At 30.3% G+C, this 27,796-nt stretch overlaps 2 protein-coding genes and 1 pseudogene across 2 annotated transcripts; all 3 read right to left on the reverse strand.

Annotated features, from left to right (window-relative positions):
* Nucleotides 1–609: 609 nt before the first annotated feature.
* On the reverse strand, nucleotides 610–3,783 carry LOC145961620 (uncharacterized). Its single transcript, XM_083082045.1, has 2 exons — nucleotides 1,089–3,783; nucleotides 610–914 (listed from the first exon to the last, which is right to left on the reverse strand). The coding sequence occupies exon 1, from the start codon at nucleotides 3,781–3,783 to the stop codon at nucleotides 1,405–1,407; it is 2,379 nt and encodes a 792-aa protein (XP_082938171.1). The 3' UTR covers nucleotides 610–914; nucleotides 1,089–1,404.
* A 66-nt stretch (nucleotides 3,784–3,849) lies between these two features.
* LOC145961792 (uncharacterized) lies at nucleotides 3,850–6,153 on the reverse strand. Its single transcript, XM_083082256.1, has one exon. The coding sequence runs from the start codon at nucleotides 6,151–6,153 to the stop codon at nucleotides 3,850–3,852; it is 2,304 nt and encodes a 767-aa protein (XP_082938382.1).
* Nucleotides 6,154–6,762: 609 nt separating this feature from the next.
* LOC145961793 (aminopeptidase N-like) lies at nucleotides 6,763–27,541 on the reverse strand (annotated as a pseudogene).
* Between the last annotated feature and the right edge of the window lie 255 nt (nucleotides 27,542–27,796).

A 27,796-nucleotide genomic window follows, 5' to 3' on the forward strand; every position in this document is an offset into this window, starting at 1 on the left:
TTGGTTTTGTTGATACTATCCTAATACTCATATAACAGTTGCCGCGAAAAGCGTAACGTTCAACATATGATGTAAAAATGATATCATATTTTTTCGGTATTATATAGAATGATTGCATGTATGTTTCATTTAGTTTGCTTATCTGATCATCAATTGAAAAGACCGATACGATGATTGTTAAACTGCTACATAATAATAGTTTTACAAACATGATACTATCTTCTTAAATATCTGTAAAAACATTTTTTGTTGAAAAGAACAAACGGACAAATTAAATACAACGCTGTCTCTAGTCATAGTTTAATGAGAAAGAAGAAATAAAGACAAACATGTAGCTGTACTTAATTTTTAATGACTTACTCTGTATATTGAGATATATAACAAAATGGATGCAAATGTATGTCCCCTTATAAGAATTCGCCGCAATAAATCAATGTTTTATCCATTATCATCAGTGTAATATGGAAAGTATACATATGCACAGTTATGACTTCTTAATATCTCGAGAAACTTCCAAAGACTAACAACACTTGGGGTACGCGATATTGTAATAAATATTGTTCCATGTATGGGTGAAATGGTTGTGTTTACAATAAATCACGAGCCCACTTTCTTGTTGGTTTGATATGCATATTTATTTTTAATTAATTAACAAAGAAACAGTCTTGTTTGCTCTACGCCATGAGGCCGACTGACTAGGCGACATAACTGCCACCACGCAGGGGCAGTCAAAAACAAAAGGTAGTGAGCGCGGTCAGTGCTTCGTGCCCCTGATAGTTGATTTTTGATCGGCAGCTAGGCATGAATACTGCATAAGAGAGGATCAAACATACCGGCCGCCTTGAAAAGAGTGTCTTTTCAACAAGGAACAAGAAAAAGACTAAAAAGTTTAAGTGACATACACTCTATATAATCTGAAACAAACGATATTAATTGGAGAAATAAAGGATAAACTGAATTAGTCAAATGAATTCGATGTAAATTAGTCATAAACCAGCAGGCCCTTCTACGTCCATCGGAAGAGGGCATAGCCGTGTCACTGGTCTCTTATAAACTCTTTTTACAGTTTTAATCGTAGCGGCGCGTACCACGCCATCCAACCCGGGATGCACAGTCTCAATCCGTGCCAGTAACCAACACAGTGGTGGAATATTGTCCTCCCGAACGATAACTAAGTCGCCTGGTTTTAGTGATGGCGCGTTAACCTTCCACTTAATACGCTGCTGCAATTCATTGAGATAGTCGGTTGACCATCTTTTCCAAAAATGTTGCTTGATCTGCTCAATGCGTTGCCATCTGGATAAACGATTTTCCTTGACATCTAGTAGTGTAGGCTCAGGGATGGCGGCCAAATTGTCCCCAATCAAAAAGTGTGCAGGACTCAAATATGTATGATCATTAGGATTATTCGACAGTGGGAGGTCTGGAATTAAGTACAGATTCAATTTGAGTTAAAATGGTTTGCAATTCATCAGCCATAAGAGCTGCGTTCCCAGCGACCCTCTTAAGATGGAATTTCATCGCCTTTACAGCGGCTTCCCACAAGCCACCGAAATGAGGGGATTGCGGAGGAATGAAGTGCCACGTTATTCCATTCTGTGCTGAAAAATCAACAACGTTGTTTTGACGTACTTCGCTGTTGAATCTTTGATGTAGTTCCTTTAATTCTCTTGAAGCTCCGACAAAATTCGTTCCGTTATCCGTATATATGTCTGAAGGCCTTCCTCTTCGCGAAATAAATCTCTTAAGAGCGTTTAAAAACGCTTCCGTTGACAAGTCAAAAGCCAATTCAAGATGAATCGCCTTGCATGATAGACATACAAATACGGCAGCGTAAGCCTTTGAGTGCTTCGAATTACGTTTTCTTGTATCTCGCACCATGAACGGTCCGCAATAATCAATTCCGCAATGCAGGAATGGTCTTGAAGGAGATACTCTCGGTAATGGAAGGTTTCCCATGATTGCTGATTTAGGAATTGGCGCTGTGCGGAAGCATCTTACACAATCTCGTATAACTTGTCTTACAGCACTCCTTCCAGCTATTGGCCAAAACCGTTGTCGCAAAGAAGCTAGCGTTGACTGTGGTCCTGTATGAAGCAATCTTTGATGCTCACTTGCTATTAACATTTTTGTAAAATTATGTTTCGAAGGCAACACAATAGGATACTTTGTTGAATATGGTAATTTAGAGTGTGATAATCTGCCTCCAACTCGAATAATACCATCATTATCCAAAAATGGCGATAAACCAATAAGCTTGCTGTTGCGGGGCACTGAATCGCCCTTCTGTAATGCCCTTATTTCGAGTGAGAATGCGGATTTTTGAACGATTTTCGACAGTTGTGTAGTCGCTCGACATAATTCTTGAGCGGTGAGAGGACCAATCTGTCGTTCTTGCTTAACCCTTCTGGCGTTCTCTATGAAACGTAAAGCATATGCCATAGATCGGATTAAGCGAGTTGCACTGGACATAGTGTAAAAAATCCTCCACTCCTGCGACCTGTTTATTGCAATTAAAGTACCCTTGCGAGCTTCTGGAAGATTTTCCGGTATGGACACGAGAGCTGATTCCGCTTTCCAGTCTGCAATTCCACATTTGAGCCACTGCGGCCCATTCCACCAGAGATCTGATTGGATCAATTGAGAAGGTGAGATCCCTCGAGATATTGCGTCAGCAGGATTCTCCTTAGAATTTACATGCCTCCACGATGATGCATCTGTTAGTTCTTGGACTTGTCCGACACGATTTGCCACAAAAGTGTTCCAACGTTTTGCGTCTGCTTGTATCCATCCCAGTGTGATCATGGAATCTGTCCAATAATAAATGTTGTCAAATTTAATGCTAAGAATCTGTAAAATTCTGTGAGTTAGTTGGGCAAGCAAGTGCGCCGCACAAAGCTCCAATCTTGGAAGAGTGACTGCCTTAGCTGGGACAACACGTGATTTTGCACAGAGTAGACGTACTTCTTTATGACCATCGGAACCTGTTGTTCTAATGTATACTACGGCTCCGTAAGCATCCATACTAGCATCACAGAATCCATGCATTTCGACAGTGTGAGGCGATGACTGCATTATGACCTTTCTAGGTATTCTTAGCGTGATTAAAAGAGCCAATTGAGCCTCGTAATTGCGCCATCTTGTCTCAATTTCCACAGGTACTGTTTCGTCCCAATCAAGTTTGAGTAACCAAAGCTTCTGTATTAAAATTTTTGCGACTATGATGACTGGTCCGAGCAATCCAAGGGGATCAAAAATTCGAGCAACACTCGATAGAATAGTCCTTTTCGTTACTGTGTTGTAAGGTGTTGATTGCTTCACTTGGTATTGCAAGGTGTCGTTGACCGAATGCCACTGTAATCCCAGAGTTGATAGATGCTCACTCTTGCTTAAGGTTAAGACTGATTGCTCTGATGCTGAATCCGGAATATTCTGAAGCAATTCCTGACAATTCGATGCCCATTTTCTCAATTGGAATCCGCCCTTGGCTAGTATAGCCATCACTTCATCACGGATCTTGAGTGCTAAGTCTAAATCGTTTGCACCAGTTAACAGATCGTCAACATAAAAGTCTGACAATACTGCTGCAGCTCCCAATGGGAAATTTGATCTCTCTATGTGTGCTAATTCTTGCAATGCTCGTATCGATAAGAACGATGCCGATGCGGTGCCATAAGTGACCGTTTTGAGCTCAAATGCCCTTATTTCTTCTTCTGGATTTGTTCTCCAAAGAATACGCTGATATCGAGTTTGAGATTGCTCAACACGAACTTGCCTATACATCTTCTCTATATCGGCCGTCACAACGTATTGCCAACAACGAAATCGGAAAATTATGTCTAAGAGATCTTACTGCAAAGTTGGCCCTACCATGAGTGCATCATTGAGCGAAATTCCAGTTGTGGTTTTGCAAGATGCATCAAAAACGACACGCAATTTAGTAGTTGAACTCGCTTCTTTAATGACAGAATGATGCGGTAAGTAATAACCTGTTGTCGATGAGTCATGCTTTTCAACCGATTCCATATGTCCCAATCGTTGGTATTCGTCGAGAAATTCAGTGTATTGATTTCGTAACGTTGGATTTTTATTCAGCTTCCGTTCCAACGCGTAAAATCGACGCAATGCTATATCTTTAGATTCACCAAGTTGCTCGATTATATCCCTTCTAAATGGAAGTTGCACGATGAATCGTCCTTCGTCGTCACGACGATGTGTTTCCACAAAGTGCTGTTCACAGAGTTTCTCTTCAGCTGTAAGAGTAATTCGTTTAGGACATTGTTCCTGCTCCCAGAATCTTGTGAGGCTTGCGTCAAGTTGTTGGTTTGTAATGAGGTTGCAATGTGTCGGCATTCGCTTCTGTCTCGTGGATTCACTTGAGCCACCTAATATCCAACCGAAAAGCGTTTTTTGGAGAACTGGACGCTCAGATGTGGCCTTAATTTGTCCGACACACAAACTTTCCCAGAAAATTGTAGCTCCAATAAGCATGTCAATGTCATCTGAAATATGGAATTTGGGATCCGCTAACCTTAGATTTTGCGGAATATCTAAGCTTAATTTGTTGCATGATACCGATGGAAGCCTGTCTGTGATACGCTTCAATATGAGGCAATCCGCTTCCCTGCGAAATGAATAATGTCTTGAATTAATCGTGACCTTTGTAATATTTCGGGCGAGACTCATTGCTTGATTTACTCCCACAATAGGAATGTTTACAGTGTGGCACGGTAATCTCAATTTCTTCGCCAATGTTTCCGTTATCAAATTGGATTGGGAACCAGGATCAAGAAGGGCACGGCATGAATGAGCATTCCCGTCTACGTCTAACACCTGAATGATCGCAGTCGATAGCCATACTTGACCATTGTGGTCCTCAGGACGAATTGCACTCGTGACTATTGAAGATTGAGCTATTGCTTCTCCTTGCTTGGACTCCTTTTGCAATTCGCCTTGATCCTCAGATGATACGAAATGTAGCAACGTGTTATGCCGCTTACCACAAGTTTTACATCCACGCGAAGAACAATTTTTAGCCTGATGCGATGTGGATCTCAAACAATTCAAACATAATTTGCTGTCTCTAACAGCCTTTGATCTGTCCTGAACGCTCATTTTTAATAACGTGTCACACATGAATACAAAATGCTCACCTTTACAAATAGGACATTTTTTGCCTTGGACCGCAGCGTTTGCAGAAACTGATCTCACTTGGCGCTGTTTGCTTGCAGTGATTGACGTGCTTGACGGTAGCGCCTTTCTTTGAATTATTTCTAGCGTATGGCACCTATGTTCCAAAAAGTCTATTAACTCCTGAAGTGTCGGAATGTTCGGTTCCTTCAAACTGTTTTCCCATTCTCGATTAGTAACTACATCGAGTTTACTCGTGATCAAATACACAAGAAGATCATCCCATTCGCCTGTGGAACGACCGAGAGCTCGCAGGGCACGTTTATGTTTTAGAGTACCGTCGATGAGAGATCGTAGAGATGAATGATTTTCCTTTGACACTGTGGGCAACTCAAACATTGCCTTTATATGTTTTTGAACAATTAGTCGTTTATTGTCGTATCTTTGGCGCAGCATCTGCCATGCTTCTAAGTAATTGTCCGCAGAAACCTCTAGAGATTGTATAACATCGGCGGCCTCACCTCGGAGCGATGATCTCAAATAATGGAATTTTTGAATGCTTGGAATGGCTTCCACATCATGTATGAGTGACTGGAAAGTATCGTGGAATGGATACCATTCTTCATATCCTCCTGAAAAAGTCGGCAATTCAATTTTCGGCAATCGCAAATTATTATTAACTTCATGCCGATGCGCTCGCTCATCTTCTCGTGGCGGCGCGACAACTTCGGCGGGTGTGCGAGATAATATAAGTTCGTCAAATCGCGAAATAATATCAAAATATGCATCCTCGAAAAGTTTTCTTTCTTCGTGCATGACCTCCTCATCTGTCGCGAGATCTATCGTTGTTTGGACTTTATCGAACTCATCCCATGTTGCTTCTATCTTTTGTTTACGTTGATGTATTTGTGATAAGATAGCGGTGATTGCATCGTCAGAATCGAGAAATGTGCGAGCTCGCGTGAGAGCACTCTTAATCGCCCCGCGTTTTATTCTAGCCTTCTTTAATTCGGCTTCCGCCATTACAACGAAACAATAGTTTTTTTTTTGAGATGTAATAAAGACGAGAATATGACGTGACTCACCAGAATGTCCACAAAAAAGAAAAGATGGCCGTCGTATCGTCGTCAAGGACGAGAATATGATGCGACTCACCAATATGTCCGCAAGGAAAAAATGGCCGTCGACGATCGTCGTTATGCCGTCGAGAATCGTCGATACTTGTGCTGATTCACAATGCTTGTGTTACGTAGCCTTGCTACTCGGTTTGCTGCTGTGGATAATACGTCTGCTGTAACGCCTTGTCACAGATATTCACAGACACGCTCCGTGATTCTCAAGAAGAAAATGCCATTTGTGTTGATATTTCTGAATATTTGCCAATATTCGTCAAATTATTCGATAATGTATCCGGTACTATCCGGCTCGAAGGACCATGTTCCATGTATGGGTGAAATGGCTGTGTTTACAATAAATCACGAGCTCACTTTCTTGTTGGTTTGATATGCATATTTATTTTTAATTAATTAACAAAGAAACAGTCTTGTTTGCTCTACGCCATGAGGCCGACTGACTAGGCGACATAACTGCCACCACGCAGGGGCAGTCAAAAACAAAAGGTAGTGAGCGCGGTCAGTGCTTCGTGCCCCTGATAGTTGATTTTTGATCGGCAGCTAGGCATGAATACTGCATAAGAGAGGATCAAACAAATATGTATGTCATGTAAACACACAACTTCTGAGGTCATACGTTTGATCGAGAAACGGTATGTAATAGCAAAGCACGGTACCGTTTTTCCTACTCCAAATGCGTGCTAGCGGTCGAGCGCCGTAAGAAAGCAGGCCCGTCTATTTCGCGCCGGTCTAAACCAAAAGGGGCCACCGTCGCGTAGAATACAAAAATCTATAAATATATATAAATATATATATATTTGAATTTTTTTATACTATTTAAAAGTAATATATTCCTTTACCAAAGATTTGAGAATTTTTATAATTTACAATATACATTCAAATAAAATTTTAAAAACTATATTATTACAAGATTGTATCGGTAAATTCTCTCTAAACAAGTTAACGAAAAAACGTAACTTATTCACACTAGAGTATAATATTACAGTATCGTATATAGGAAAATGTAATAAATAAATATTATTTATTAGATTTTTGTTCACGAGCTCTTTCAAATTTATTTGGATTTATGAATAAAACAACAGGAAATTCCTCAAATCGATCAAATCAATAATCATGTCTTTCTTATAACGAAGCAGATTTTTAAATTTAAATTGAGAAAGGTTTTTTATTCATAATGTGGAATAGAAATATTATGGAGATAGCATGCTCCAAGAATTGTGCCATATAATTTATTATTAAATTAACCATTAATAGTATATTAATAAAACATATTCATAAAGAATAATTTTATAGGATTTAAAATATTAATAACATATATTAATATAACGCACTAATTTGTTAATATTTATATACAAGTAGGTATATTTAAATATTAATTATATGTACAGTATTTTATAATATTAATTACACATATAATATTTTATTATATACAACATTCATAATAATTTTATATTATATTACATGTTTATATATTGATATATTTTATTAATATAATAAAAAACTTAAGAGATGTTAAAATAAATAAATAAATATTAAAATATAATTTTATATGTATGGAGTTACTATAGTAAGGATCCAGCAATCAGCTTATTTTTATAATATTAACAAAATATATTAACCTACGTATTAAAAAATAACTCTCTCATTTGCACAATTAATAGTACGATTTAAATATTTCAGATTTGCAGAGCTATAAGAAAATTTATAATCATGCATGAAGTACCCTTATAATACAAACGCACAGAGTATCTTTGCAAGACAATTAAAACCCTACCTTCAGTATAATTAAAACCCTAAGAAATTAAAACGCATTTTATTTTGCATATTACTCAGGGACATGACCTTGACAACATATGTCAAGATCAAAATCATTTGTGGTGGGAAGCATATATAAAGGTGAATATATTTACCAGAATTTTTTATTAATAAAATTATACCAACAAAAAATTCTAATTAAAAGCAATAAATATCATTAACTCTTAATAAATGCAGTGGAAATATTACATAACTTTTCAGCATTGTGACCGTGAAATAAGACTTCCGTGTGTCTACTATATTATCTCGTCTCCGGAATGAATTTGACCTAGTTACCTAGCTGCAGGAACATGTCACGTTATCTGTGCTGAATGCAGGTAACTTATATGCGTGATCAACCGCATAGGTAGGCTTCAATGAAGAAGGAGGTGAGATGATGCAAATGTACGCGACGTTACACAGTAAAAGATTGTGCATCTATATGTTAAAATTTTCTTGTGTTACCACATTTTGATTAGAACTTAAATGTAAAATTAACATACAACCTATATATTATTATTTTTATAACGTTTTTATGTGTTACATTTATGTCACCTTCATAACTTTGTATATGTCTTTTAGAAATGGAATATTATTTTGAGTATTTTGAACATAATCATTTTAAACAATCAACATGTCTCAAAGTCAGTTTAACATTCTAAGAAAAGTTAAAGTGACTCTTCAAATAATCTTGAACTTTGACATACAAAAATAATCAAATTTACTAAAAAAACTCAAATGTTTCTATTACAAATAATTTAAATTAAAATAATTACTATTATATGTTAATATCCTCAACATTTCTTACGAGTTATTGTAACTATTTTTTCATGTAATTTTTAATTAATTTGTATGTTATTTTTATATTACACTTAAAGTTAACAAAACTACAAATTAACACAAATAAATGTAAAATATTGTGTCAATTATTTAACATTTTTAGTTTGACAATAAAAAACATACGACGAATGAGTTATTTTAATTTAAAATTTAGAGTGGATTTTCTGGGACATGTGAAAAATGTTATAATTAACATTTTATTTTTTACTGTGTATAGATGCCGTATCATGTATATAGATATCGTATCATGAGACAAAGACTGGGTCAAGTTTAGTGGAATATGGATAGAGTAATACCGGACTCTCACTTTCAAGTTCCCGCAGCCTATGGATCACACATACACTTGCGGGAGTAAACATTTGCGACGCGTGCACACAGCTCTTTATAGGAAAAAACACTTTTTTGCTGATTTATATATACGAAATATCAAAATTATTTTATTATTTAAGCACAATTGCTCGTGCTTAAATAATGACACTATCGGAACAAATTATTATTATAACACATTATTAATTTGCTTCGCATTTTTTCTCTTCACTTTAATATTCGAACGGAGAGAATTCGAAAAAGAAATTAATAAGATAATTTTGCTTATATAGAAAATATTCATCTTTCATTCGTTAATATAAGATCTTGCACTTGGAGGGAACTATTAAATACGTTTTATATACGATCATCAAATTCTACAGAGCTTATCTCTCGAATTTAATAATATGAAGAGTGTTCTTACAGAAGAGTGCTTTCCTCCGTTCTCCATTTTTACATTTTTCACCGCGTGCGTTTGAAGCATCTTTATTTCATCGTTATCTTTAGCAGACAGATGAATTCTTTTTCCTTTCGTCGCGAAAGAAAGAGGCTGAGGTTTATAAATATCACTGCGAAGCAAAAAAAGATATGTATCGATTCGGCCATTGATTATTCAAGTACGTAACGTTCTACATTTTCCTAATTGATCTCTGCCGTACGGGCAATCTTCTTTTTTCATTGACATTCATTGGTTGTCGTCGACCGCGGGAGATAAGAGTCGGAAATAGTTTCTCCTAAAGTCCTATCGACCTTCGCAAGATTATGGATTCATCCTTGGAAGTCCAGTAGGTGGACCGAAGCAAAAAATCGAAGGTTTCTGCTAGCGCCGAGATGGGCACGAGATAAATTTTAATATACCGATGAGTTTTGTTCCTCTCATATACGTACATCGTATCAATCTTGTGCCTGATTCCATTTGACACAATAAGCTACTATACTCATGTGTCTTGGACTTTTAAATTCATACACACAGGCTATATAATAATAATAATAAAATAATATAATATAAATTTTTTAAAAATGTAATAAAAATAATAAAAAAATATAATAATAAAAAATATAACTCGTGAATAATGTCTTTCAAAATTATTCAATATGAACAAAATTCCAATTACGATTTTATATAGTTTGCATTCAAGCAGCATTTTTTTCATGTAAATTTCTTCGTAAAAATAATTACCTTATACAAATTATTTAAATAGCGTATTTTCGCGAAAATTCATTAACTAGAATATCTCTACATATTTCATTATATAATACAATCATCATCAAAACACGTAATCTAATTTTTTGCAACTATAATTATAACGTTACCATAGCTCGAACATATTTTTTATCTACAATTACATAGATTTTTGCGGTCCAGTTTTGACGAAGTGACAACGCTAAATACTTGATTGTATTATGGAACTCCCGATATATACAGGGTGGCCCATTTTAATCCATCCAATCGAATATCTCGAAAACCAAGCCCGGGAGAGAAAAATGTTTCAGACAAAAGTTGTTTGGTTTCGAGGGAGCCATAAGATGATACCATTGGTTTGACCTTGAAGAGTCATTTGAAGGTCACGTGAAGGTCACCTCCAACTTTCTAAATGGGATACCCTATATACTTTTGCACATTCTTGTAGCTTATCTCGAGAGCTTTCCAAAACACTATAATTAAGTACCTTTTCGTTAAGTACTTTTTGAGTTATGAGGCTTGAAATAATTTCTTAATTTTACATAAACCGTAAAATATCTTGTAAAATATTCATTTTTCGGTTATCTTACCTTAATACTTTTACGTACAAAATAATGAGAGGAATCAACTGGTGTAATGAAAACACATAGTTGTTTTGAAGAAAAAATATGTAATTTGCAATTAACAATTCCATATTTTTTCTTAAAAACAACTATGTGTTTTCTTTACACCAATTGATTCCTCTCATTATTTTGTACGTAAAAGTATTAAGGTAAGATAATCGAAAAATGAATATTTTACAAGATATTTTACGGTTTATGTAAAATTAAGAAATTATTTCAAGCCTCATAACTCAAGAAGTACTTAACGAAAAGGTACTTAATTATAGTGTTTTGGAAAGCTCTCGAGATAAGCTACAAGAATATGTAATGACAAATAGTAGGTTCCATTTAAGAAATTAAAGGTGATCTTCACGTGACCTTCAAATGACTCTTCAAGGTCAAACCAATGGTACCATCTTATGGCCCCCTCGAAACCAAATAACTTTTGTCTGAAACATTTTTCTCTCCCGGGCTTGGTTTTCGAGATATTCGACTGGATGGATTAAAATGGGCCACTCTGTATATGCGGCAGCGAAGGTAGGAATAGAAATTGAAATTTCGAGTCCTCTTGGGTACAATTACGCTATTCTATTGCTTTGCGAACTAATAACAGAAACTCTCGTGAACGACAGTTCCGTCCCCTGATTATCCTGGCTACCTGTCACAGCGATTACTCGTAGATACATAATCCGATCGCCGTTTGTCGATGACAGGCGACGTCGTACAGAACGTATCCACGTGCAAGCTATGATTACACACGATGACCATGTTTATTCGCCGCTGTAACCGGTGCCTGACCATCCGAAGATCTGGAACCGCGATGTACGTGCATTTCATCCGTAATGGCAATACATACAAGTTCACGATTGCAATCACGATCTCCGATGCTGCCGAACGCTACGATGCGCAGCATATATCTCGCTGCTTAAAAGCATCACCGAGCGCATCACGCAAATTATAGATGTAGAAAGCACATTAAATTTAATCAATGTACATGTGTTGCGATTGAATGTGCCAAATAATTCTCTTCGTATTATAGAGTATCTTTTTAAATGTATTATACAGGGTGAGGTATTTAAAGTGTTACAAGCCATTTTTTCATAAAATACGCATTATGACAAAGAATGTTTTAGATAAAAACCATTTTGTTTGTAGGAGAAAATAATAAGGATATTAATTTGATCTTGGGTATAAGTACTAAAATTTTATAAAGGTCAACTTAATCCTTTTTGTTAATGGAATACATAGTTGTTTAAAAAAATATATATATATACAATACAAATATATACAACATACAAAAAATAAAATATATATACAATATATATATATATATATATATATATATATATATATATATATCGCTAATGTATATAATTACCACGCCGTTTTTTAAACGAACATCCAAAGATTGAACTCGGATTGAAATCGGATAGTATGCAGCGATTCACGAATATACATATTAATCTATATATCAATATATATATATATATATATATATCTATATATCTATATATCAATCTAACAAAAAGCAGTGACTTTTATGTGACATCAAGTGAAAATTGTTAAATTTGATAATTTCTATATTGTTATAAATTACAGAAAAAAATGATTCATGATTATAATTTCTTTTTTATTAAAAAATATCGCTATTTGCTCATGTAGGTGCAAAATAATTTGTTTGCATTAGTGCGCGCGTCCGTGTGTAAATATTCGCACGAATGCACGCGAGTGTATATATGTTACATTTCTTTAAATATATGTAAGAAGAAGTATAGAGAAATAGACATGTAGATGTATAAGAAAATTGTGCCATGTGACTTATTATAAATTAAAGATTATATGAAATTTACAAAGCTCATGAGTTTCAAACAATTAATAATATATATTTAAGATATTAATAATACACATTAAATACATATTAATAATACATATTAAATTTATAACAACAATTTATCATTCATATATATATATATATACAATATATATAAAGTTGTTATTATATATGTATATATGAATATTAAAGAATTAAAATACAATTTAAAAAATAAATCAGGATACAATTTAAATTAGATGATACATTTTTAGTACATTAATAATATAATGTTAAATATATTGCAGATACTTTCTCATTTAATATAATTATAATTATTTATATAATACAACATAATTTAATTATAATTATTTATATATTATAATTATAATTTATATTTAATTTAATTATAATATAACATAATTTAATTATAATTATTTATATATTATAATTATAAATATAATTTACACTTTGCATTACTTCATGTAAATAAGGATATAAAAACATCAGTGCAAATATGAATTACAGGATAAAATAAATCCTTGTAAATGCATTTAATTATATATTATTAATGCACATAAGCATAAATAATAAATCGATAACTATAAACATTATAAATAGCTATTTTAATGAAAGATATATAGATATATTTGCATCATAATTATTACTTTCATTAAACGGATATTATTGATATTTTACAAAATTCTGAAAGTAATCCTTTTGACTTTTGATTTCGCGAAAACGTGTCTGTATCTTGCTTTGAATATTTAAAATATATTGCTTAATACTTTTGAACTCTTCGACATTTCTACCCAATTCGCTTGTCTAAAACAGATTATATCGATATTAATTAGTAGTGAATAGCAACTATCAATTATCAATAAATACTATATTAAATATTATCTCGTATATATATACATATATATATATATATATATATATATATATATATATATATTATAAACATTTTATTTATAATAATAATCTTAAATATAATTGGAATAAATAATAATTATAGATTATGAAGATTATATTCTCTTCTCAGAATCAAAATTTTAGTTATCCCGAAGAAAAAACGGATTTATAAGTTTGTAAACATTTTAAATTACTATGTCGATTTCTATCCAGGTTTCGTATATTTGTAAAAAATTTGTCAGCAATCGAATAAAGTGATATGAATTTTAAGAAATTAGTAAAGCTCTAAATGTGAAATATAAATTTAAATTTTTCGAACTAGGAAGAGAAAGTGAAATGCGGATGATAGTTATAACCTCAGTTTCAAAGAAAATTAATTTTTCTTTCAAAATAAATCGTTGTACATGGAATACATTTCTTTCCTCGATGCGATACTAAATAACGAAGTCTTAATTTAAGATTTTTATTAAAATAAATAATCCCTAATCCCTATAAAAAAGCGTAGGCGAAAAAATATCGAGATGAAGTTGCTGAAACAAAAATGAAATCATACTCCTATTATACTACGTGTTCTATTACATTATGTGCATAGTGTTGCACCATATTTTATTTAACAATTCTTATGTCTGCAAAGAATGTTTATAAGTAATATTTTATAAGTAATTCTTGACAAATAAAAATTCACAGAATTTATAATTAGCGATTTTAAATATAAAATTAGAAATTTATAAGAGCTACGGCTATCACAGAGAAAATATCATTATATTATAATATTATAATTGTTCTATCTAGCAGGTCATTGCATTAATTGTTGTGTTAACCTATCATTATCACAGTTTTAGTTTAACAAATGACTTATGTAATATTAGAGTATGCTAATCACATTACCTAATAACTCTCTCAATCATATTGAAGAAATATTTCAATTTATTTAACTAACAGCTATTTAACATCTGAAAGCTATAAATTCTCTTTTTAAAGTTTATATAAATCTATTTTTTATTAAGATCACTAAAATTTCCAAGTAAAGAAATTCTCTTTCTCTTTTGCTTTCGCTTGCTCCCATGTTCTTTCTCACTCTCTTATTCACTAAAAATTATGATACACTACTAAAAAAAAATAGGGAACACTTTTTGTACCCTAAAAATGGGGCTATTTTTAAACCGCTGAAATTCGTCGAAAAATCATCGTAGACAAAAAAGTATTTTGAAGCTTGAAGCTTTAACTTTAACGTGCAGTTGGTGATTTAAAAAAATTTTTTTATCTTTCTTATCCTGCGCTTTAAAAAAGAACACATTGTTTGGTTCCTTAAAATTATATATTTTTAACACACCGAAACTTGATAAAAAAATTTTTCTCGAGAAATTCAACTAAAATTTCATAAACTACAACATTTTGCCTGAAACGCTTTTTGCTAAAACGCTTTTTTTTAAATTTTCTTACGATTTTTTTGACCGAGTAATACAATTTTGAAAATAAACCAGTATTTTTTATCGAACTACAGAGTGTCAAAAATACGTAATAAACAAAACAATGTCTTTTTTTGAAGCATAGAACAAGGAAGATAAAAAATTAAAAAAACTAACGATAGCGCGTTAAAGATGAAATTTCAAGCTTCAAAATGCTTTCTTTATTTTTTGTCTACGACAATTTTTCGCCGAGTATCAACATCATATCTAAAAAATGCTGGTTTAATTTCAAAATCGTATTTATTTTTTATATTACTCGGTCAAGAAAAGTCGGAGGAAAATTTTTAAAAAAGCTTTTCGCAGGGAAAATGTAATTTATAGAACTTGAGGTGAATTTCTCGAGAAAATTTTATTGTTAATGTTATATCGTCTTATGTGGCGACTCCCGTGGCGATATCTAATAGATTCTCAGTTAAAGACTTTTTTCTTTTGTCAATCCTCCCCGGTATGCGCACCTCTTTATCTTCGTGCACTCGTCATTACGCAGTAATCACGCGAGTGTCGGGTCGCTTCGTTTTCTAATAAAGTATCGTAACAGAGTTTATTAGCAAAGAATATTTTACTTTATCTCTGACACAATCGTCCCAGCTCCACGGCCCCTTTTATATCAAGAGTTAAGTTGCGTGTTAAAAATACATAATTTTAAGGAATTAAACAGTGTATTCTTTTTTAAAACGCAGAATAAGGAAGATAAAAAAATTTTAAAAACCACCAACTGCGCATTAAAGTTGAAATTTCAAGCTTCGAAGCTTTCAAGCTTGCTTTTCTAATTTTTTATCTACGATGATTTTTCGACGAGTTTCGGCGGTTGAAAATAGCCCAATTTTTAAGGTATAAAAAGTATTCTTTTTTTTTTTTTTTGAGAAGTGTATTTTAAAAACAGTATATTTTTGGAAATTAGAAATAAAAATATGGTTATTTTATAAGAGAAATTAGATAACATTAATTTTTGCTTGTCGCTTTGAGATACTGTGACTAAATTAATATATTCTGTATGAAAACAAAAAATATCAACGATTAATAACGGAATATATGTATATTCGATAAAATGATATTCATAAAATTTACCTTTACTTTCACATCTTTCTCTTTCTCTTTCTTATATGAAAACCATGTTATCTTCTTATATTCACTTAATTCAACTTGTAATAGACTAATAAATATATTTGTTAGGAAGTCGTTTATCTAAAACAGATTATTTTGATTATATTGAACAACAATATTTAATGATAAATTGATGTCGCATCATGGTTATTTATTTTATACATATATATAAACACATGCAATTTTTACCTCTTCGAGTTGATTCGTAGAATAAACATGATTAATAATAACAATAAACGTTGCATACTCGCTAACTTGTCTATAACAGTAAAATAATAAATTTATTGATACACACATAAATTGTTGAATGATAGATATATATTTACGGAGAAAACTGTATTACTTAGGTTTTATATTTTCAAGATTGTGTAATATGAAACTGAGTACTGCAGAATTCTTTGCATGCTTCGCGATAATAAAAAGAAAATAATTAATATAATCTTGATCGGAAAAATCTTTTAAAAACATAATCGATGTTGTACTATCATTTTTTATTAGATTTAAATAATCTTTGATAAATTGTGAATCCTTAGGGCAAGACAGATATTTTAAAAATTTAGTTTTAAATTTTTCTTTTCCTAGACGATATACTCCCCACCAAGGAGAATCTTCATAGAATCCTCTAAGAGGATAGTACAATACTTTTAAACCTTGACAGTATGTCCATTCTTTCCACCATGGCAAAAGCCTACGAGATTCAATAAAAAACAAATTCTGTTATAAAAGTTTTGCATATATTAATCTAATATTTTGATCAAATAATTTAACAAATTATAATTTTATAACATAATTTAATAAAGTTAAATTTTGATCAAATAATGTAATAAACATTGCACATGTATCTACAAAACAATTAAATTAAAATAATCGGGAATATACAAGAAAAATTACGTATTATTTTCAGGATCTGCGAGATGTCGATTTAAGTTATGTTGGGCTTTTTCTATGCATATGCGACCATCAAGATTACATGTCCATTTCGCAGCCTCCACTCTTAAACTCTTTGTAAGATCGTGTTCATTAGAAACTTCATTGTATCCAAGTTTGTCAAGCAAATTGTATAATAAGTTACTCATATCCATCTAAATATATAAGTGCATATATATTGTTAATTGATATAAATTTTATATTTTTCGATTCTTGCATTATATTTTGCTATATAAAAAGATACCTTCCGCAATTATATTTTACATGGTTTTATATATAAAGAACGTTCTGCATTAGTAAAAAGCTGTGAATTTTTTTTATAAAGATATCTATTATATAGCTGTACTTATTATATACGTATTTACACACAAATTTGTATTTTTTTTATGTGCACATTCACACATGCTTAACACATGTCCATATCATAAAATAAACATACAGAAGTGCATACATTTTATGCATATATTGTAGACATGTAGACATACATTTGGACATTATATGTATAATATAATGCATCAACTTTTAAACTGTTTGTGTATTAAACACATAGATAACTAATATATATGTTTCCTACTAATTTTTTATCTCAAAATTAATGATATTTAAATCGTCATTATGAATATCATGCTGTGATTAAAAATGGTAACAATTTTCAAATTTTTCCCTCTCCAACTTCTTATAATTAGTAGAGGAGACTGGGGACAAAAGTAACATTTTTTGTATTATAGATCACTAATTAATTATCGTTAGAGATATAAAAAAAAAGATTATATTATATGTTAAAAAACTCCACTTATTGCTCTATTATTATACCTGTGTTTCAATCTCAAATGATAGATATTTAAAGAGCTACTATAGTTCTCGCAAGTACGTTGATTGTTACTTTTATACTGGGACGAAAGTAACATAGTATGGGGATAAAAGTACCAGTTCTTATTTTCGGAAAAATAAAATAAATATGACTTTTTTCAATTTAAGGCAACTTTTATTATAATCTTTTATTAAGCAAGATAACTTTTATTATTTTGTATTATGTTATATTAAAATAAAAAATAAAATAAATATTTACTTTATCATCTTCGAAAAACTTAAAAGAAATAATCTTCGTTAAGCAAAATAATTATAAGTAATATCATAAAATAATTATACTTAATATCACACCAGTTTTCTACTTTTTTAAGTCTAAATAATAGTTTAATTCTAAATAATAGTGTAAAAATTGTATGATAATTACTTATACAAAAGAGATTGATATCTATTCCGAATCACAATTATACGTAATAAGAATCGCTTTTGGTACATTTATTATGGGACCAGCCCTTACATTCTAAGCATTGAAACATGTTACTTTCGTCCACAAAGTGTCGTGTTACTTTTGTCCCCAAACACATTTTTTAAAATAAAAGCATTATAATCTAAATATGATGCAAGACTTAGCCAAATCAACTATAAAAACTTATGAATACATTTTAGAAGAATACACCGGCAAATAATTACGTCAATATATACACTTTAATTAGACATAGATACAAAAAAACTAAAACAAGAAATACTTAGGTGAATAATGCAAATACACTAATTTCATTCCTGCATGTGTAACTGGCGCGATCGTTCTACAACAATTAGCTAAAAAGGAAGAGAATCGGGGCGTACGCGTTTGACTATATAATATAAAGTATTCAACATATTGTATAGTTTAGTAGGAGGCTTGTTACACTTTCATGACGTTGTTACTTTTGTCTCCGGTCTCCCCTACATACTCTATTCGAATATTAATTTACAAATAGATACTTATCTTTCATCCAAAATATATTTAAAAAAACGTAATCAAACTTTTTTAGCTACATGTATTTTATTGTATGTCTCTTTTTGGAAAGTATATGATAATTATTGTTATAAAAGCGCATAATTTATTAATATATGTAATTTATTAATATATTAATATATGTAATTTTTGTTAATATATGTAATATTTATTAATTATTAATATATGTAATAATGATTAATAATTATTAATATATGAAATAAGTACGTTTTAGTGTATTTAACATCATTATTGGCAATTTATAATATTTACTTTGATGTTTTCAAAATTTGTTTCCGAAAATAGAAAGATATTGGACAGATATTCCAAAGTTTTGAACATAGGATACCATGCCACGTAGTCTGTTTCTCGTGATAGATATTTCGTAATATTCCAGAATACAGTGGAATTAAGTTAGTTTGTTATCATTAAGTGGAAAGCGTCATCGATAATTTGGGCACGATTCAAAACATGTATTTTCATATAATTTTCAGAATTTAGATAACTTGCAATTCTTCGCCAGTTCTCGATATCGTAATTGACTCGAAAATACCTACCGATAACAAATAAATTATATAACGATTATAATTCTTTCAGACAATTTTCAATACAAATATCTGTTTTTGTACATTAACCCAGATAAAAAAGGTATCAAAAATTATAAATAAATAGAAAAACAGATTGTAAAATATAAATATAAGATTATTTTGCACTAAAATTGAGTATGTATAATAATTGTACAAAAAATTTTACATAAATATAAACTAACTTTTTAATTATATAAATAATGAACAAATAGCATTATATTATATAATATTATTTGTTTTTATCTATATATTCATATAAAAACATAATCTAAAACTATAATAAAAAAGCTTTTTTATAATCATTAATTATATTTCGTGTTATATAGTGGATTATAAATGGTTTAAAATGTAGCTTAAAATTTACACACAAATGCATGCACACACACACATACGCGCGCGCGCGCACACAATGCTACTTAATACAAAATGTATATATGACCAAAATAATAAAATTGATAATAAAATTGATCTGCAATAGTTTGTAACATGGTAAATAAGTTGATTAAATTATCAAATAATACATTTATTAATTAGATGAAAAGAATCTTATTTTTATATATACAATGCATCTATATGAATTATATCTTACTTTAAATTACATTATGCATTTAAAAAAACTATTTAAGCAAAATAAGAGGAAAGTTTTTGTTGTAGTTAAACTTTAATTAAAATATCCATGTCTAATAATATGCAATATCAAAACAAACACAATTTTATTGAAGACTTAAATGCATTGTAAACTCAAAAATTTAATGGAATTCTGAAATTATATATTTAAATTTAACACAGAAGATATATTATTAAATTTACTATACATTTGTAAGAATAAATAACTTTGTTATTCAATATTATACAAAAAGAAGTACATATCTTTTTTGCAAATGATAATGTATTCTCTAAAAATAAATCAATGAAAATATCACTAATTTAAATAATAAAATAAGATTTCATTGACATGAGAATCAACGAGTATTTCATTGACCCCCCCCCCTCCCGCCCCTCTTCAGTGGAAACGTTTATTTTTTGTTACTTCATCTTATATCTCACTGATTATGGTCAGTGGAAGTAAATTTCATTGTAAAACTAGTAATCGCTAGTTTGTTCGTTTATCGCTACGATGCGCTATCCCTTTCGTATTTAAGTTTTAGTCGTGAGAAGTAAAGTTTGCAAAAGACGACAGATAAAATTAAAAATATTACTTCGATTTAATTTCTGATACAATCTGAACAGAGGAACTTCAGATATTAAATCGATTTTATAAGTCGGACACAAATAAATGTCCGGCGAATAAACGAAAATGATCCATTCATTATCTATTATATTTAAGACAACAAGTTCTCAACATGCATATAATATAAATAAAATAAAATTTTTAATATAATAAATATAAATAAAATATTACTGATACTGATTCAGACAGTTAATATTACTAATTCTTTCAGTGAAATGTTAGTGATTTACAGTGCTATATTAGTGATTTACAGTGCTGTATTTATAACTGCTATAATATCAGTGATTATTTTCTGTTTTTCAGTAATAGTACACTGATTCACTTTTAGAGAGTAACAGAATAATTATCATTATATTCTACAGTCAATCATTTTGAATATATAACAAGTGAAAACGTTTAGATAATTTAGGAGCTTGTATATAATTAAAATAATATAAAATTTTCATTATATTATAAACATTATAAAGTGTGATAAATTTGTTACATATTTACCAGTTTGTTTTATGTCAAATAGTACCCAGCCATCCTCTTCAAAACCAAGAGGTATTCCCAATCGTAGAACATCGTTCAATGAAATTTTATATGAATTACCAATATGCGTCTGTGTAGTACACGTTATAGGTACGTCATAATTCACCAACTTATTTAAATTATTTAAATTGTGCGTTGATACCTGTACCCGTTCTACAGAAGAACTATATTCTCGTGTTATTTTCAATACAGGATAATATTTTTGTGATAATATTACTGTCCAAGATTTAATTATCAGCCATATAAGATATAAATTGTTTGCAGATTTTTGTGTAGAAGGATTCTCCATTTCAGCAAAATAGTCAACAGGTTTGCTAAAGTTACAAAATTTGTGCAAAATTTATTGTCAAAGTGTCAAAAAGTATTATGAGCAACATATAAATATTATAAAAACATATAAAATTAACACAATATTAACACAATATATAAAATTGCTACGTTAATTATATTTTTTATTTAGTTGAATTAGTTATATAAATAATTATGTAATTAATCATATGACTTATAGTTTCCATAAATATTTGATATGCTACAGTTTTTAACTATAATTTAACTAGGAATAGCCTAACTTAATTATTTTTAAAAGATAAGTGTATGTGTAAATTGAAAGTTTATCTTGAATATTTAATGACATTGAAGATAAAGGAAATTGTGTATGGTTAATAATAAAGTATGAAAGATTCGATGTAAGTTGAAATAAAAATAAATATAAAAGACTTTTATGATATATAATCAATCATTCATCATATTTAGTTTTCTGTAGTAGAATAATTATAGTAGTACAGTATATTACTTACTTATCCCTTACATATTTGCGGATACTCTCCCAAAATATTTGTTCAGTAACCGTTTGTTGTAACGAACGAAATACACGGGATCCTACATTTACATAATTTATATCAGAATATAAGATAATAATACTTATAAATTAATAATAATTATAATTATATATATATTTAAATATATTGAGAAAGAAAGATTAACATGTAAATATTAAATATATTTAAAATTATTTTATTATAATGTTTATTTTTAAACATATCTAATTTGGTAAATAAAATAAACTCTATATATATGTACACTACGTGTATATATATATATGTAATAAATTATTATTAATTATATGTATATATACAGGGTGTTCACAATTCGCAATTGAAATTTTAATAATATATTCCTGAGCAAAGACAGAGACGAAAATTCTGAGACACAACAAGATTGAGGCTACAATAGTTTTTGAGGTATAAGCGATTAAAGTTTGTCAATGATATCGTGTAGAATTCGCGCGCTTAGATCCGTAACTACATTTACATGTGTACTGATCTATCATCTGTAATGGATTTTTTCATGTGATATTGATTTTTACTGCACAGCTGATTTTATTTTTTTATTTTACTTTATAATAATAATAGAATAATTTCTACAAATATTTCTTTGATTAAAAAGAAATGTATCTCATTTTTCAAATATGTTAAAACGTTAGATTGTATAATTCTGTTTAAATGTAATAGCTGAACAATTATTTAAATTTTTATTTAAAAAAAAATTAAATGTTTTCTGTATATTATTTGTAATTTGTTAATATTAATTAATCACCATAATGTATGATGTACATAATAAAAAACTGAAATAAAAAATGAAATCAGCTGCAGTAAAAATCAATATCATCTAATGACAATGATGACAACATGAAAAAATCAATAACAAATGACAGGTCGGTACACATGTAAATATAGTTACGAACCTAAGGGCGCGAATTCTACACGATATCATTGGCAAGCTTTGATCGTTTATAACTCAAAAACTATTGTAGCCTCAACATTTTTGCATTAGAATTTTCGTCTCAGTTTTTACTCAGGAATATGTTATTAAAATTTCAATTGCGAGTTGTGGGACACCCTGTATATATATATATATATGTGTGTGTGTGTGTGTGTACATATGTAGTTAAATATATCTGCTATATAATTATATACAAGGTGTCCCACTCTAACATTCATACTGTAATAACTCGAAAATATGGCTTTTGGAAAATAATGTTTCCAATCAAAGTTGTAGGGTTTAAAGCGGGAAAGAGGATTATATTAGAGAATATTAGTTGAATCTTGGATGTAGATGTCAAAGTCATGTGTAAGTCAATTTAGTTTTTTATGAGGCGCTATCCTAATTTGTCTATATAAAATGATTCCTCACAATATTCCATGTAAAGGTTATAAGAGTAAGAGCCAAAAATTGAATGGTTTACGAGATATTTTATACTTCATATGTTGACAATTTTATCTAAATTATAAAATATCTCATGAAATATTTATTTTTCAATTATCTTACCTCAATATCTTTATGCACAGAATAATGTGAGAAATTTGCAACATACAGCTACAGCTAGATATTTTTTTTAAGAAACAATTATGTGTTTCCTTCATTAATTTTAATTAATTCCTCTCATTATTCTCCCCATTGATTGATTTAAATATTGATGTAAGATAATCGAAAAATAAATATTTTACGAGATACTTATGTAAAATTTTGACAATTTAAAGTATAAAATATCTTATAAACTACTTAATTTTTAGATATATTATCCTTATAGCTCTTTATGTGGAATATTATAAGGAATAGTTTTATGTAGACAAATTAAGATAGTCTCATTAAAAATAACTAAGTTGACCTTAACATGATGTTGACACCTACATTCAAATAGTCCAATATACAGTGTGTCTGGAAATTTTTCGCAGTCCTGAAATGTGAAGGTAGATTAGCTCGAATTAAAAAGGAAGATCCTATACTATTTTGCAATATTCACAATAATTAACGAAAAATTAATTAAAGAAGATCGGCCAATGCGCGTGGCTAGAAGTATGCAGCGGCGAAGGCGGTCTCATTGTAACATAATGGCGGCGCGCGGCGAAACGGTGATTGGAGAGGGGAGAAACGATGAGTGTGTAGGCTTAAGAAATGATTTCAAGCCTCATAACTCGGAAAGTACTTCATAAAAACTAACTTAATTATAATGTTTTGGAAAGCTCTCGAGATGAGCTACAAGAATATGAATAATAAAAAATAGGGGGTTCCATTTAAAAAAATTAAGTTGACCTTCAAATGACCACTAAATCGACCTCTAGGTCAAAGTCACCATCAGATGTCCCCCTCGAAACCATATAACTTTTGTTTGAAACATTTTTTCGTATCTTTTAGACTTTACGAGATATTTCGATGGCAAAGTTAAAATAGAACACCCTGTATATGTATATATATGACGAAATTATTATATATAAAATTAAATTTTTTGTCTGTTATTTTGCCTAACTTTTTCAGCATTCCTATTCAAAAATTTATGCACAACCAATTTTTAATTATATTATCATACCTTTAATGTAAAGGGGATTTTCGACAGCACTGTTGACTGATGTATTATAAAGTGATGTATTATATTCAGTATCAAGATGATGGAATTCTTGTTCAAATTGTACGACAAACAAATCTATTACTCGATTATGTGGGAGAACCTATAGAAAATAATTTTAATGTATTTACTTTGTTAATATTAGATTTAACACACAGTAGCAATATGTACTAGGGCCGCTACTTTCTACGTATATGTAAAAAAGTTTGTTACTTATACTCTCTCTCTTTCTTTATATATATAAATAATTCAAAAATAATATTAATAATGATAACAAAAATGGTTACACGATATAACTTTTAAATTAAATATTTCTAAAATTATTTATAATATATCATATAGCAAAATTATGTTATTACACAATTTCCATATGCATACATATGCTTAATTTTATAATAACTTTATATATAATTTATGCAATCTCTGAATGATAATTTCTCTTTTATTTTATATCAGTACTGGGATTTACTTGCAACTTTCGGCTAAATTTTTTAGCTTACGCCTACTGTTCCCCTCTTACCGCTCGCGCCGCTCGTAACTAAGGAGCGCTCAGGAACGTGCGCATCACAAATGTAATGTGGCAATCTATCTAAGTTTTCTATTGTTTATTAATAATAAAAATAATCATTCTATTATTAATTACGTATATGTTCTGTAACAATTTAAAATATTTGTGTTTTGAAACGTAATTACAATAAAGAGAACTTAGATAGACAGATTGCCACATTACATTTGTGACGCGCACGTTCCTGAGCGCTCCTTGGTTACGAGCAGCGCGAGCAGTAAGAGGGGAACAGTAGACGTAAGCTAAGAAATCTGGCCGAAAGTTCCAAGTAAATCCCAGCACTATTTCATATAATAAAGATGTCGAACAAATGTAATATAATAGTGACTTTGACAAATAAAAAAAACACAAAAATATAAGAATATTTTATCTACGTTTGTTACTTGATAAATATAGCATTTTTTTTTAAATTATCATTTTTCTTTGTAAATATACATAGAATCTTCGCGTAATATTCTAATTCACACAAAAAATTTATACGCTCTGATAAAGCTAAAATTATAAAGAGCTTTTACATTATATATGTATATACATATATCTTTATGTTTAACTCCAACCTTGCTCACTTGCAAACAATATAATAGATATGTATATACAGGGTGTAACTGAAAAAGTGCCCACGGAGCAAATAGCGTTATTCCTAATTAAAAATCGAGTCGAAAAATCCTGAACCATATTTTTCTATAATTCTTAATAAAGCGGTAATTATTGAGTAAACTTGCGCCAATAAGCACCGACTTTTAGACGGGCGTACGTCAGTGAGCCGCGCGCTTGGTAGTGTGCGTGAGCGCTCCGCCGTTTCGGCGCTATCTTATGCCGCTATCGTGCAATATTCTTATGCGTTGTAATAATGTGAAAAACTTTAATTTGCATTAAAAATCATATTTCTTCCGTCAAAAGTGTTTTCTTAAAAAAAATTTCGACAAGGAGACTAAAGGTCGGTGCTTATTGGCGCAACTTTACTCAATAATTACCGCTTTATTAAATATTATAGAAAAAAATGTTTCAGAACTTTTCGACTCGATTTTTAATCAGGAAAAACGCTATTTGCTCCGTGGGCGCTTTTTCAGTTACACTCTGTATATTTATCATATTGTTTGCAAGTTAGCAAGTTTTGCGCTAAAGAATGCTTAAGCTAACCTTATCGATGACATATAATCCAAGAAATGCGACAACAGCCTCATTTAACGAAGAGGATAACGACCAAAGTGGATTTTCATAATAAAGACATTCCTGTACTACTTTATGGGCTATGAAGTGAGCAACTTTAATTTTACTCGCAGCAGAATCGACATTCTCAATGTAGGTAACATCTGCTTCTCTGAAAATTAAAAAAAAAATGTTTTATAGAAAGCTTATTACTGTTGAAAATATTTTGTGCTTGCAAATTTAATATAATTAAATAATTCTATAAATTAACATATTAATTATATATTAATGTTTTATAATGTCTGCGCGTATGAATGACTCATCACAAAATAATGCGATACTTACTTAATATATATGTAATGCTTCCAATATACATATATATATATATATATATATATATATATATATATATATATATAAAGTTTTTTAAATTTTGATCGATAAGGAATATGAAAACTTGAATATAATACGCTATTTAATTTTATGTTTATAATTTATAATTTATAATTTTGTGATTATAAAATATATACATAATATTTTCAAATAATATTTTTAAAATAGACAAAAGATATGTAAATAATTTTAGATACCGAGAATTATTTTCCTTTTTTCATCTTTCGAAATATATTAATATTTTTTAATTATATAATTACCTATAAATAGCAAGGCCCAGATTTATGATGCTTTCGTTTTCCGGAAAATCCGGAATTGCAATATGAATTATTTGCCAAGTTTTATTCAGGCGTTGCCACTTACCAAACAAGTATAGAGTTATATTTTGAACAATTTCGTGTGCAAATGCGCAGTGCATTCTACACCACATATCAACTCTGACCTTACTTTGACTTCGGTATGAGAGATAAATTAGCCCGGTTATCCACAAATACAAAATAATTAGGCCTTACAATTGTATTAAAATGTGTCATCGTCATGTTTTTATTATTCATTTCTACTGTTCGTCTCGGTATATTTGATAAAACTGTATAATTTTTATGACGATTTATAATAATATTATAGACGGGCGAGATGTGTAAAGATTCGGTCAAACGTGGAATCATGTATTGGATTCCAATAGTATCAACATATGTTGCCAACCTATCACATTTAGAAATATGAATTAATGATAATAAGTTTTCGACAATTACATAGAAATATTAAAAATTGAATAAAAAGAAGATATACGCGGATGCAGTTTATATATAAGAATAATATATATAGAAAATTATGGCATAGAGTTCTTCTTATTCCTTTACTCTATATCTTATCTTGTACAATGTATTCTATTATGTAGCCTAATAATGATTTTGATAGTA

Source organism: Camponotus vicinus, unplaced genomic scaffold (assembly GCF_025532165.1).
Source record: "Camponotus vicinus isolate PSW18456_S1 unplaced genomic scaffold, iyCamVici1.0 SCAF_11, whole genome shotgun sequence".
In the NCBI taxonomy this organism is placed as follows: domain Eukaryota; kingdom Metazoa; phylum Arthropoda; class Insecta; order Hymenoptera; family Formicidae; genus Camponotus; species Camponotus vicinus.

What these genes read in the sequence shown, in the direction of transcription:
- LOC145961792 (XM_083082256.1), bottom strand. Translation starts at nt 6,153, where the DNA reads ATGGCGGAAGCCGAATTAAAGAAGGCTAGAATAAAACGCGGGGCGATT.
- LOC145961620 (XM_083082045.1), bottom strand. Translation starts at nt 3,783, where the DNA reads ATGTATAGGCAAGTTCGTGTTGAGCAATCTCAAACTCGATATCAGCGT.